Here is a 15,139-nt window from a genome sequence, read left to right on the forward strand (position 1 = left end):
GGCGTAAAATGTATATCCAAAGGTCTGTCAAAAATACACACATTACCGCTATGTAAATACTGGCAATATATTATATTCATTATGTATTCATTCCTAGAAATTCAAATCGTCAAGTGGCAGGTATTGCTAATAAGTAATAAATAATCTTTATTATTGACATAAAATAAAGGATTTATTTAAGTAATAATTGTGAAGATTATCAGACAATCTCCAATTTTTCTAAAAATAAATTCTTTTGAACCAGAAAAATGTTTAGAAATAAATCACACAGCTTTAAAATTGTAGTATTTCCGATAATTATAAATCAAGTTTGTAATTATTACTTCCTTATTTAGAATATACTAGGTGAGAATATTTTTAATTCATTACGTAATTTTGAGACGCATCCAAAGATAAAAGTTATACTCAAATAATAAAATCTAACAAAATAATACGCAAACACTAACCTTGGTAAGGTGCATAAATATTCAAATATAAACAGTCTTCGCTCTCGTTGAGTAAATACTTCTTCAACCTCAAAAAGTATCGCTTCCTTTCTTCTATCATTGTGGACTCGTCTGGAAATTTTTGTGGACACACAGGTCCAAATTCGTACGCGTACTTTGTTTCTTGCCAGGTATATAAAGTGCTGCTTGGTGGCATAAACCTGTAAAAAATATAAGCTTGTTTTATTTGAATGTGGTAGAAAATAATTTAGTACTAGAAAAATTTCGGACTTCCATTTTCTTTATTTAATGTAACGTATCAGGCTACTGAGGCCGTATACTAGAGTAAAACATTTAATCACGACTGAGCTGGAAGCAGTCAATATGCTTTCAGATTTTTCTCTTCTATACTAATTGGTAAAAGTTTAAAAAAAATCTGTAAAAAAATTTGTCACCCATAAAATTATGATCATGCATACCGTTGCTTAACCTCGATAACTGATTACGTACTTTAAATAATAGAGACTATATTTTGTATAGTTTAATTACAAATGTATAGTTTCCAGATTTTTCCCTAGAGTATGTCCTCGGATTGTCTTTACAAAAGGAAAAACTTTTTTATTATTGACATTTTGAGAAAAATACATTCTTCATTCAAAATTTCCATTTTCAAACTTCAAATTTTTACAGTCAATCCCATTTAAACTTTTCTCAATTTCCATACCGTTTTAGTGAAAATTAGGGTAAATTTTTTCTAAAAATCTTAAATCCCAAAAATCATTTCGTTTTCTTTCTTTGATAGATTGTTATCGATAGAATTTTAATTAACGTCATATTTTTGCTCTTTTAAAAAGTTAAAGAAACACACAATTTATTTAGTTCAATGCATCGGAAAAGGTGATAATAGTTATCAGAAAATTTGATACTTTAAACAACAATAAAAAATCTGACCTTAATCAAAATTAATAATAAACATTTATCAAAGAATTAAATAGATTATATTACCATAGAAACACCTTTCGATTTTAAGGACTTTTCTTTTAGGAAAAAATTCAACCATATTTTCATGATTTTTTAATTATCTCAAAAAGCGTATGGAAATTTGGAAAAGTATAAACGGGATTAAACCATTTTAGAACAAGCAAAAATTATTATGAAGGATTCATTTTACTCAAAATGTTAATATTAAAAAGTTTTTCCTCTTGTAAAGATAATCCAGGGACATGTGTATTTGTAGTATAAGAAGGTATTATCATAGTAGAAGGAAAATAGTAGTTGCACTCTCCAAAATATGTTCTGCTAGTTTCTACAATCTGTCGAATATCGGCAGATTGCAGATAGTTTCAGTTATGTTCCGCCCGCCAACTTGCGAGGTTCGAGCGTTGCGTCCCAGCAAAGAGACGGATTGATAAAAAATGAGTGCCTTATTGTGTGCTGCTATTGGTTGTAGTAATAATTAAAAATTGTGTTTCTAGTTTTTTTTTGAGAGTCATTTGTGATCATGTTTGTGTTCAGGTTAATTTCCTCATGACTGATTATTACTTAATAATTAGATATTATTTTCATTTAAACCTCAATTTTTATCGATTTTGCTTTTGACAACCATCCCTTGCTTGCTGTTTAACGAACTGCACCATCATTGAACAAAAATTTGCTAGTACCGAAAGTACAAAAAAACTGGAAATCCCGGTTCCTTAGAGGCATAGTACCGAAATTACCGGTTCAATAAACAGTTCCGGTTCCGGCAACGCTATAACGTACCATAACCGTGAATCGCCCTATACAGGGTGAGTCTTAAATAAGATCAAATATTTTTAGGGGTAGTATATTTTGGTCCCAGAAATATAAGTATTTTTTTTTAAATCTGGAAATGTTTGTTGTTTTTAGTTAAAAAACATAATTTTTGATAATATGGTAACTAGGGTTCAGAACCGGAAATTCCCGGTTCTTTTGAGATATCAAAGAACCAGGTCTCGAAATTATTAATTTCCGGTTCTATTGAGTAGTGATGCTATTTCTCATTGTTCTTGCTTCTTTTCTCTTTTGAAATTTCTGTAATGTTTATTAGCAATTATTGAAGTTTAAATATGTTATTTTATTATTTAGTACAATGTGTTGTTCAATGTATTAGTTATCCAATGAAAATCACCTAACCAATATATTACTACAAAACAAACAAATTAATGGTAAAATTAAACTTGTTTTAAATTAAAAAAAAAGTTGTTGAATATCTTTGAAATAGATAATAATGTAAAAATATGTCATTATATATATTTTTTTCCGCATTTCTTCCCATCAGAAGATTTTCAGATACAGAAGAATTGTTACTTACACGAAATGTGAAAATATTCTGTTTTCAAGCAAATTTTTACTCGATAGAATAAATATTAATATAATTATAATATAAATAATAAAATTATAAATAATTATAAAAACAAAGGTATATAAAAATGTATTACCTTAAGTGTCCTATAGGTGGCGCGGCGTATGGTATCCCCCTGTACACTTCCACCCAAGGCAGTTCGGAGTTTCGCGGCCTCACGATCATCCCCTGCACATAACCTTGCTTTTTCAGGAATATTTCGCGTGAAGGTCTACGAACGTCATTATAATACTGGTCACTCGGTACATTAGGATCACCCAGCGACACGGAGTATAGTGTTATGATGATGGTCATCGATTTAGTGATGTAGCACATCGTCACTAGGTAATGTTTGAGTTCTCGTACGTCATGCACTACTTAAGTGTTCGTTGTAAAATTCACTTCATTATACGTTTTAGAATTTAATCTTTGTTTTGGTTGCGAATATACTATATTAGCAGCATTAATCCTGTAGATACTAATAAAAAGTCTTTTCTTTATACAGGGTGGTCCGAATTGTATTTGGAAAACTTGAGCAGCATATTCTGCAGATAAAATTAAGTAAAAAAGTTTGAATAAAACCATCCCCTAAAATGTTTCGTTTTGGAGATACAGGGTATGGAAGTTTAATTTCTATTTCATTCTTTTTTTTTAATGATTTCTAAATAAATCTACACATTTCGATAAAAATTTGTGTTTTTTGACATGAGAAATTTTATTTAGATGTCAGTATGAGTTCTATCTACATATAATGGACGTTATCTACGTATTTTTAACTGTTTTGAAGAATACCTAATAGCTTATCGTCCTAGCCTGTATTATGTTAGAAAATATCAATTTGGGTCCTTATTTTTAGCAACTAAGGTATTTTTGTATGAAAAAAAAGATAATGAGAAAATAAGAAAAATAAATCACTATGAGTCAATAGTTCAGTCGTATATATATTATTACTCTTAAATGATTATATCCATTTACCATTATTTTCCTATTATAAAATTTTATTGATATGTCTTTTTTGTGTTCTGCAATATCCATGTATGTTCTATTTGTAATTTTAATGACGTACATTTTTTTTGAATTGTATGATTTGTATTGTATGATATTTTTTATTATATGTATATTTTTTTGTGCTTTTGTTTGGTTTTTAAAGGCTTTGTCTAATGTATATTTTTTATTCACCAATTTTATACTAAACTTTCTTTTAACTACCTAATCAAAATTATTATTTTTGTCAATTATGACTTGTATTGATAATTTTGTATTTAAAGCGACCATAACGAACATCTACGTAAAAAACTACAGAAATGTATATAAAAAATATACATTTCTGTAGTTTTTTGAATAAAAAATTCACCAATTTCATACAAGCATAGACGAAAATAACCCTACAAGTGCAAGAAGGCACATTGATATCGAAATTAAATTTCTCATGTCAAAAACCATCCAGACACCAATTTTCCTCCAAATATCGACGCTATTTTAGAAATTCTTGGAAAAAATCGAAATAAAAATGAAATTTCTACACCCTGTATGTTTGAAACGAAGCACTTGAGGACACAAATTTAGAAGACCTTTTTTACTTATTTTTATCTACAGAACACGCTGTCGAAATAGTCACTAAAACCATCTCCTTATATTGAAATATAACATAAAAAAATAATGATAATTGAAAAAATTGCAAATTGTTTGTGGCAAGTTTATTTCGCTCTTAAGTATTAATTTTCCCTCCTCGGTTACTAGGTAACCAACCTGTGTACGCCGCTGGCATGCACAAGCCTGCTGCATATTTTAGTTCATTTTACTGTTGGATATAAATGCTATTTTGATATTTTGTCTCGCATTCCAGAATACTTTCACACTAAGTTCTCTGCATTTTGTGTCGTCATAATTAGTTCCCTTACTTGTTATGTTTTATGTCAATTCATTATTTCTTATACAGAGTGGCCCATCGAAAACGTTCCGCAAGGCATAACGGCCAGGATATTTTTTTTTTTCAAAAAATCCAAAAACACGTCAATTTTGTTTGTGAGGGGGACAACTTTTGCCCCAAAAATGATTGCAAAATCTTCAACCCTCTAAGCGGGGGTGTCATCCCCCAACTTTTTTCAAACGGGAAGGGAGGTCAAGTGGTACCGCAATGAAAAGGGCTTTTTATTCTCTATACTTTCCCGCTTCGTTTTTGAAAATCGGTCGAGTCATTGAGAAAATATGAAGGATTGAAATTTGAAAAGTTTATTTAAACATTTATCAAAGTAAATGATAATAACGAATTTCTTCGACCAATTTGCTGTTTTTTCTTATTATTTCTAGATGTTTACGCATTTTTTCACTTGTCACAAGGTTGAACGATCAAGTGCGGCAGTTGCTAGATAGCTGTTCTGTGACTTGTGCGTTGAAGTCTTCTCAATATCGTTAAACTGACCTAAAATAGAATTTCCAAAAATACCAGCCCGCACGTTCAATTTCTGAGAGTTTTGTGTGTGCACCTCGTGAAAAACCCCTCAGCCCAGTACCGACAGTTATGCCGATTAACTACACCGTTCAAAAAGAAAGTAGGGGAAAGTGGGGTAAGTTGACGAAGCGGGTAAAATGACGAATGTCGATAAAATCATTATAACGTAATATATTTCCATTCGCATAGGAAGCGCCATCTCGTTAGTGTACCCTGAAGTAACTCAAATAGTTTGGAAAGGCTTGGACGGCGTGCTTTTCTGTTAGAACTGATTTGTGGATTTCACGTGTGTCGGTAAACATTTTCGTACAGTGTTTTTAAGGTTTACAGTGTTCCAAATTAAGGTAAGACCGAAATAAAATATTACATATAAAAAACTAGGTATATATGCATGTTATGCTAAAAAAGTTTGCATAAACAAAGCTATTTATTAAATATTTTCTCATGGAACATTAAACATAACCTCTAGGGGCAAGATGGCCCGGGTAAGTTGACGAGTTCGTCATCTTACCCTACTGATCGTCATTTTACCCCATTATTTAATTTATTACAGCTCCGAATGGAGAAATAAGTATTTCGTAAAATGTTGTGCTCTTTTTAGATGCCTCGAATATACCAAAGAAAGACAAACAGACGTGCGTGGGATGAAAATGCTATGATTGCGGCTGTGCATGAAGTATTAGATGGAAAATCTTGCAATGGTGTGGCTTCTCTATACGACATCCCAGAACCGACTCTGCGCAGGTATGTGAAAAAAATGAAAAATGATCTGCAACTACCGATGCATGGAGGGAGATATTCTACTACGTTTAATTTAAACCAGAGCCAGGCACTAGTAAATTATATTACCTTGATCGACAAAAGAGGTTTTGGATTGACAGCCATACAACTAAGGAAGTTAGCCTATGACTTTGCTGAAGAACAAGGAATAACACATCGTTTTAACAAGGAACGGAAACTAGCAGGAAAGGATTGGTTATCTAATTTCATTAAAGATAATAAAATAAGTCTAAGAACTGCTGAGGCCACTTCAGTTGCGCGTTTAATGTCTTTTAACAAGCCCGCTGTCCAAAAGTTCTTTGACATTCTACGCGAAGTTCTGGAAAAATACAAATTTAGTCCCGACAGAATCTACAACGCCGACGAAAGTGGCCTGTCGTCTGTTCCGTGCAAACTACCAAAAGTTTTAAGTCCAGTCGGGACTAGAAGAGTAGCTAAAGCTGTTTCGGCCGAACGAGGCAAAAATACTACTGTTGTGTGCGCAGTTAATGCAGTTGGCAACTATGTCCCTCCTTATTTTATATTTGGTCGCATTCGTATGAAGGAAGAATTACTCTATGGTGCTCCAATAGGTTCGGATGGCACTGCACAAAAAAATGGATGGATGTGCACTGAAATTTTTGTTAAATACTTACACCATTTTTCCAAATATGCTCATTCATCGCCGGAAACCCCTGTTCTTCTTATGGTAGACAATCACTCTTCTCACATATCTTTACCTGCAATCAACTATTGTAGGCAAAAGGGGATAATCATGATTGGATTCCCACCACATACAACACACAGGTTACAACCGCTTGATGTATCATTTTTTGGCCCGCTGAAGTCGTTTTTTAGCCGAGAATGCGACAATCATCTCGTAAATCACCCTGGGCAGCTAATTGGGGACAAACATATTTGTCAGCTATTTGGAAAAGCATATAATAGGGCCGCAACGGTATCAAATGCTGTGAACGGCTTTAAAAAATGCGGTCTTCAACCTTTTGACCCTTTTGTATTTGGCGACGACGATTTTGTAATGGCTGAAACAACTGAAAGGGCACCGCATCAACCACCCGTTTATCAAAATTCCGATAATGAATCTGATGATGATATTCCTCTAATAAATTTTGTGAAACCCCAAAAGGATATTGAGAAAAAATCAACAATAAATATGACTTCAAATTCCCCAACAAGTGAAATAGTTTCAAGCACACCTCGTCATTTCGAAAAAGTAACGCAAGTAAAAAGAAATCTGTTTAGGGCGGAAAATAAAGAAAATGAGCCAATTCCTGGAACGAGTCAAACCGATAATAAACTGAATGAAGTGACACTTCAAAAAATTCGACCTTTTCCAAAAGCCGAAAGGGGGGGAAATTGTAAAAGGAAGAAGTTGACAGCTAGTGTAATAACCAGTACACCCATTAAAGAACAGTTGGAGGATAAGGAATATCAGATAAGACAAAGAGAAGAAAAGAAACGAAAAATTATAGAAAAAAAAAGTCAAAAAATCCCTAAGAAGCTAAAAGAATCAACAATTGCTTCCAAAAAAGAGAAAGTAATGCCACTGACCCCTCCCAAGAAAACTAAAGAATCTATTTTCTGCCCTGGTTGTGATGAATTATACCAGGATCCCCCAGTGGAGGACTGGATTAGTTGCAGCAATTGCCAGTATTGGTGGCACGAAGCTTGCAGCAACTACAATGGTGTAAGTGAGTTCGTTTGTGATTACTGCTAAATCCATTATGTTAGTCAACTTACCCCATTATGTTAGTCATCTTACCCTTTAGTGGGGGTAAGATGACAGATTTGCAGTATATTAAAAAACATGTTTTGTTCAGTTTAAAATAATTTGTTTATTTTTAAATATATGTGTTTTTTATAGTAAAATGTGTGTGTTAATCAAAATAGAATACAACACTCTCGTAACTTGAAAATTTAAATAAAAAAATCTATATTTTGCTTAACATCGCCAACTTACCCCACTTTCCCCTACACTCATCCGAAAAACACACATTAAATAGGAAATTATTATCATTCGCCACTCGTTCACTCACAGTTTCACAAAATTGCAAGCGACGATCAAAATCGTCTTCGTTGAGTTCTTGTACCAACTGAATTTTGTACGGGTGGAACTTGTGTTTTTTTTAATATCCTTTGGACACTGGTACGATTCACGCCGGCTAATTTTGCATTGGTTAATTTTCTTGTACTCAGCGTACTATCCATGGCAACTTGGCCCAATACGAATACCTCCATAGCTTCATTTACTACAGGGTTTTCCCTCTGCCTCTTTTTATTCATAACGGAACCAGTTTCGCGAAATTTTGCTACTAACTCGCGAACAATTTTGCCATAAAGGTGTTTTTCAGGAAGGCATTCATTGAATATCTGCGGAACCCGATTGCTACATTCATTATTTTTAAAATAAAGTTCGATTATTTCCACTTTTTCTGCAAGTGAGTACACCATAATTGTTAAAAATTTAACAATATTGAGCAGAACTTCAACGCACAAGTCACAGAACAGCTATCTAGCAACTGCCGCACTTGATCGTTCAACCTTGTGACAAGTGAAAAAATGCGTAAACATCTAGAAATAATAAGAAAAAACAGCAAATTGGTCGAAGGAATTTATCCTTATCATTTACTCTGATAAATGTTTAAATAAACTTTTCAAATTTCAATCCTTCATATTTTCTCAACGAACAATTTTCAAAAACGAAGCGGGAAAGTATAGAGAATAAAAAGCCCTTTTCATTGCGGTACCACTTGACCCCCCTTCCCATTTGAAAAAAGTTGGGGGATGACACCCCCGCTTAGAGGGTTGAAGATTTTGCAATCATTTTTGGGGCAAAAGTTGTCCTCCTCACAAACAAAATTGACGTGTTTTTGAATTTTCTGAAAAAAAAAATACCCTGGCCGTTATGCCTTGCGGAACGTTTTCGATGGGCCACCCTGTATATAAATTTGTAAAATTGCAATTTGTAGTAACTCATTTTAACAATTCTACGTATCTAATATAATAATATTTGCAGTATTATTGGAACATAAAAACAATTTAGTGTTTTCTTTGGCTTTTAATGTCAACAACCACTTCCATATAGAACTGTTCAAAACCATCTATAAAATTTATTGTTTACTTTAGTTTTACTATAGTAAATAAACTCGAATTTTAAAGTTCCAGGCTTATATTCTCAGTAAAATAATAATAGCCTTATTAATTTTCTTTTTTATTTAAATTAAATAGGTTAATCGCTCATTTTGTTCAGCAAATCATAACCGCTAGTAAACATGTTATATTAAGGAACAATTAATTATTTTTGTATTTATAAACCCCATGAACCTTTTGACATAAAACATTATACATTTTTTTTACCTTCACAAAAGTATTAGTTCTTGCGACGTGATTGACAATAGAAAAACGTGCCTAGGCATAAAACTAAATCCCTGACTAAATCACTTTTACGCATAAAGGATGATTCATGGTACACCGGGCCGTACCCGAGCCGGGCACGTTCCGTAAAGTAGACACCAAGCCACGTCCGGGCCTTCAATATATGCTACACCGAGTGGACAACGGGGATCATGTCCGTGCCGATTATATTCTAGAAAACAGTGTTGCCGCAGTGGTACATTTGTACCAAATTTGATACTTTTAATTCTATTTGGTACAGTGGTACTACATTTTCAAATCCAGGATGATTTGGTACAATAATTATTTCCCACGCGCACCGAAAATGAATAGATATTTAATAATTATTGTCGTTGATATTGCATTAAACGCGCTTACCGATACCATTCGGAGACAATCCGCATTAATTAACGACGTATTATAAACGTTGTAATGTCTATAGCGTTGCCTATATTAAATAACCCGAAGAAAAAACTTGAAAATTTACTGTTTCTAACATGCTTCTATATTTGCGTTTTTTAATAAAATTTAAGTTTTCCATGTATTGTGTGTAGTATTAGAATTACTTAGATAGATTTCTTCAACCTATACATACTTATAATTGGGTTTTCTGAATTTCTATTTCATGTTTTTCGTCTCGATTTGTGTCTTTCTCCAGGAAGTTTTTTTATGTAGAAATTTATGAAGAAATTTACAGCGACCAAACCGGTTAAAGTCATTTGCAGATGTATTTTGTTGTGCTTTAAAAAATTGTACCAAAGTGGTACATTTTAATTTATAATGTGGTACGCGCTGAAAGTTGGGTGCGGAAACACTGCTAGAAAACAGTCGCTATAGGCCCGTAGACGAACGAAGTATTTACAGGTATTTAGCCCGGGCGACTCATTTATGTTTGCCGCAACGGGGCCGGACCGTAGCGGATCCGAGGAAAAATGTACACTGACATTTCTCGGACGGGGCACGGACGCGTTCCGGCGAAGCTCGGCCCGTGCTCGGCTTAGCATGAATGCATAAGTAAAATAACATTTGACAATGTTTGGCCGTGCCTTCACCGTCGCACGGCCCCGGCCCGTCACGGTGTACCATGAATCAGCCTTAACAGCGCTTTCAGATGGAGCGGAGCGTCCGCAACGGAGCGTCCGCAACTTCGAGCAAGTATCATGAGTTTATATTATGAACAATTTCACATGGGCCCTTATGCTCCGTCCGACGGAGTTCGTCCGATGGTTATCTTGAAACAAAACAACGACGGACGGTCCGTCGCGGACGCTGTTACAGCGCTTTCACTTTTACATTAATGTGTTTATGTATATGGCCGTCATCCGGACGGAGCATACGCGAGTCATGTGAAATTGTTCATACAAACTCATGGTACTTGCTCGAAGTCGCGGACGGGCCGCTCCATCTGAAAGCGATGTAAGCATAGAAGTACGCAAAATATATTATTAAAGTAGAGGTAGAAGGGGGTTTCACCATCAGTGGAGCAGTGGAGCAGGTGGAGCAGAGCGCGTAAATCAGCTAGGAACATGTAAAATAGGCTAATAAACAAGAATAAACGGGTTTGAACTGCTTTGAACCGCTTTTGAACAGCTTTGAACAGCTTTTTAGCGTAAAACAACAGACCTGTGCAGTTTTTGTTCAAACCCGTTCAAAGCTGTTCAAAAGCGGTTCAAAGCGGTTCAAACCCGTTTATTCTTGTTTATTAGCCTATTTTACATGTTCCTAGCTGATTTACGCGCTCTGCTCCACCTGCTCCACTGCTCCACTGATGGTGAAACCCCCTTCTACCTCTACTTATTAAACTGAGATAAAGTATCAAATTCAACGAGCGCAACTATAGTTTCTCGATATATATTTACTTACCAAGTATTACTTTTAAATATTGTTATATTTTAGAACGTTTGAAATTGTTTAAAATATTATTTGTGGCGTTTGAAAAAAATAGTAAATTTCTATTCGGAGTAAAAATGACTTTTTGTGCCTAATAATTTTTGCTTCTAATAAAACAATATACTATTATATTCATGAGATATCATTTTGTAATTTCGAGAAATGTGGAAAACACAGATTTTATTTAATAATAATAATTTAATTGACAAATATTTATGGAAAAGTTCGCAATAAAGGAAAACAAATTGATATCTAACATATATCCAAGAAAATCAAAATATTCAATAATAGCTATTTGTTGAAAAACATATCAGTCATCAATTATCTGAAAAGTACGCTGATAAAATGTATATTTCTATATAATTTTGTAATAAAGTCAATCCTTAATGTTTTCAATAAGTCGAAATTGTACAATAATATTTATTTAACAATCACTGTCAGAGTATATTTTCAGTTAAAAATAGACATTATCATTATTCATTATCTATCTGTATTTAAAGGAAGAACATACAGATAACTTAATTATTTTTTCAGAAATTATTTTTTAAAATATGGATTTAGGAAATAAATACAATTAGTTGTTTTAAAACAGTCAGGGCAAGATTGGAAATAAAAATATTGTTTTTTTAATTGAAAATCTAAAAAGCATGTGCGCCACTGACTTTCTTTTCTCTTTTTAACAAAATTGTCTCCTGATAGGTATTTGAATCCTTGAAATCGTTTGGAAGAAAATTATAATACATAAAAAAAAGATGTTAAGCCCTGGTAGCTACGAAACGACGCAGAATCGGATCTATGATGACATAAAAAAATTAATTTTATTTTTACATGAGGAATCTTCAAGGGAGAGATGGCACATGTTTTTTTAATCACCCTATATAGCTTCTAAAACATTAAGGTATTTTTTACTTTATTCGATAGAAAATTACACTCTGAATAGAATGACATATCAAATGTCAACTTTTGACATTTTCTCTTTAAAAAAATTGTATTTTAAATTTCAATCTCAAGTGCTGAATGGTTGTGTTAAAAATACTAATTTTTAGTCAAGGAGCCTTGAAAAAATAGATTTGATCTTCTAATGTTTTTCATCTCTTGTACTGACCGGTTAAAAGATGCCCCAATTCTATTTTTAATCATAATATCTCAATTTTTTTCAAATGGAACAAGGGTGGCTCATTAGCATATTTAGAAAAAGCATTTTTTTACGAATAATTTGATATCATACACTTGGTGTTTTGAGGAAAATTATCGTTATGAACCGGGGGCATTTTACAATATCCTATAAACCATAATTATGCCAAAATGTCAAAAGTTGATTCAAATGACATTCTATTCATTGAGTGTCATTTTCTGTGGAATAAAGTAAAAGAATACCGAGGATGTCATTTAAATATCAAAAAATGTAGTAATTTCCGGTGAAACAGGAAGTTAACAAAAACAATTGAATACGTTAATCAATCCTAATTTATGTCTTATACTAAGATTCTAAGTTTCGTTTTTTTATCGGAAGAATAAAAAAGTTATAGAGGTGAGCCATTTTTGAGACGCACCCGGTATAGAGTGTTGATTATAATAAATATCTAAGAATATCTTGCAATTAATTAAAAATCAATAATAAGCAATACTTTAATATTTGTAAACAAATATCTTAATATTAATCAACTTTTCATAGGACCAGTAAATATTTGCAGCCAAAATTAATCAAAACCATGGAAGAGAGATTCAGCGTTTCAACGCTTATGTATCTAAACAAACATTTTAATCCCGCAAATCAAATCACAACCAAAACCGATACGTTGTTTATTTTCTTCTTCCCGAAATTTCAACACTCACTTCCCTCACGCACACTAAGACAATCCGTTTATTATTTCGAACTTTATTACTAGTTATAAACTCGCATTTCAATATTTCGTCGCGCTTTTCACACCAACTTCGACACACTCGTTACTTTGACTCGTTTACCACGTTTTTACTATTCGTTAATGATCGATTTTTCGGAAAAAATCTTTCAAAGGCTATCGTTCGCATCGACTTTCAAAATTCGAACTGTCAAATTCGGAGAACGCAAACTTTTCGACACATTATTTCAGCCAAGACCTACGTTAAAGCTATTTTCGGACGCGCACGGGCGTATTTTTCTGAATTCATGGCCAAAACCTATACCTAGTCTGTTCAAACGAAAAAGTCAATGACAGTGATAGATGTGTCTGTCATTTTAATTTTTGGGTAGTTTATTTTATTTTACAAAGAAATAAGTTGGTACAATTGGAATGAAAAGTGGAAAATTACTACACTTTATCAGCACGAAGAACAGACAACTTAAAATTTGATTGATTTTGAATTGTTGATATTTTAGAGTTTAATATATTTTGTTCTAGTGATCCGATTTTGATCATCTTTAAGCAATTTGTAGCTAAATTATTTGACTTTTTAGTACCTCTTTATAAATTTAAAATGAAAATTTCCATCTGTCAATATATACGAGGGAAAACAAAATGTTGATATTTTGATGAAAGTTTAAACACCCTGTGGAATATGTTAACAAAGCAAGGAATTTAAAAATCATGTTGTCATCTAAGTACTTTTTTTCTCGATAATTTGTTTTTCGATTCGTTTCAATAGCTTTATTTTTATTGAAGATATTCGCTTTTGAATAAGACAGTAACGGTTTTAACGCAATTTTAGCATTCATTTTGGGTCCTCATCAACACACTTATGTTATGTATGTGACTTATCGATAAGTGGTTCACAGAATACAGTCCGTTAGTCCTGGACTATACATATATGAATTACAGCTTTAAGTACTTATTTTTCTTAAGAGCGACCCTGCGAGGTCCCATCTAAACCCTAATGTAGGTAGATTCATTTTGACCGTTCGTTGTAACTTACACAGCTTTTTGTAATTCTTATTGTTTTTCGTCTTGCTATTTTTATTAAAGTGAATAAAGTTAATTAATTCTAACTAGAAGTTGATTTTCATTTATTATAACTCTTATAAAATAGTGTTTATTGTTTTTTTAATGCCACTGTCATTGGAAAGTCATATTATTATTGTTTATTGATGTTTACTCTAGTAGAGAGAGCTTTAAGTACTGAAATATCGGATATGGTTGCTCTCATTGATCATGCAACTTTTGGACTTATAAACTATATCTGCAGAAGTAACCTCCCAACAGATAATAATAATGTGATTCTCTTTAAAGACAATGACATTATATAAATCATAATCATTAATTTATAAGTCTGTTGGCTACGACCAAAAGCAAAGGCATGGTTTTAATGTAAAAAATACGAAAAAAATTTAACTTTCTTCTTCAAAAGCGAATATCTCCAAAAAAATAAGCTAACGAGATGAATCAATAAGCAAACTATCGAAAAAAGATACAACTAGATGTTAAAATGGTTTTTTAAATTCCTTGATTTGTTAACGTACTCCACAGGGCGTTTCAAAATCATCCAAATAGGTCCAATCCTGCTTCAAACAGTACACCGTGAGTTGGGACTCGTATCTCTGCACTCCCTTTCGGCTTTACTGTTGGCCAAAACAAAAAAATGGACCAGGATGAGGACACCATGAACCAATACAGCCGTAACTATCGACTAGCCTTAAAGATAGAAGTAAAGCAGCATGGGGCTTACGCTACATCCATACTGTGACAATCTGTACATAGGACAAACTACCCGTACATAGGACATCCGTTCATAGAACACTCGTAGACAGGAACTACCCATACAGCACATCAAATCACATTTACGATGTGTTTACACTATTAGATGTAGACACAGGGTGACACAATTCCCCCGATGTAAATATGCTACGTTTACACATTGTAG

General features: G+C 33.1%; 2 protein-coding genes across 3 annotated transcripts; one reads left to right on the plus strand and one right to left on the minus strand.

The window, feature by feature from the left end:
• Positions 1-446: 446 nt before the first annotated feature.
• On the minus strand, positions 447-13,334 carry LOC115874276 (neuroligin-4, Y-linked-like; the record flags this gene model as incomplete). Its single annotated transcript, XM_030889382.1, has 3 exons — positions 13,061-13,334; positions 2,885-3,265; positions 447-646 (listed from the first exon to the last, which is right to left on the minus strand). Coding segments are annotated over exons 2-3 (439 nt in total), but the record flags the coding sequence as incomplete, so codon positions are not given.
• Positions 5,348-7,987, plus strand: LOC115874282. 2 transcript variants are annotated; one of them, XM_030889391.1, is made up of 2 exons: positions 5,348-5,583; positions 5,841-7,987. In XM_030889391.1, the coding sequence occupies exon 2, from the start codon at positions 5,841-5,843 to the stop codon at positions 7,734-7,736; it is 1,896 nt and encodes a 631-aa protein (XP_030745251.1). In that variant the 5' UTR covers positions 5,348-5,583; the 3' UTR covers positions 7,737-7,987. The 2 variants fall into 2 exon arrangements, with proteins under 2 accessions (XP_030745251.1, XP_030745259.1); XM_030889399.1 differs by having other exon boundaries at positions 5,350-5,354.
• Positions 13,335-15,139: the final 1,805 nt, after the last annotated feature.

Source organism: Sitophilus oryzae, unplaced genomic scaffold (genome assembly GCF_002938485.1).
Source record: "Sitophilus oryzae breed Bouriz unplaced genomic scaffold, Soryzae_2.0 scaffold_1017_pilon_pilon, whole genome shotgun sequence".
Lineage (NCBI taxonomy): Eukaryota > Metazoa > Arthropoda > Insecta > Coleoptera > Curculionidae > Sitophilus > Sitophilus oryzae.

Bases quoted from the DNA above. Each gene is read 5' to 3' on its own strand.
- LOC115874282 (XM_030889391.1), top strand. From the start codon at position 5,841: ATGCCTCGAATATACCAAAGAAAGACAAACAGACGTGCGTGGGATGAA.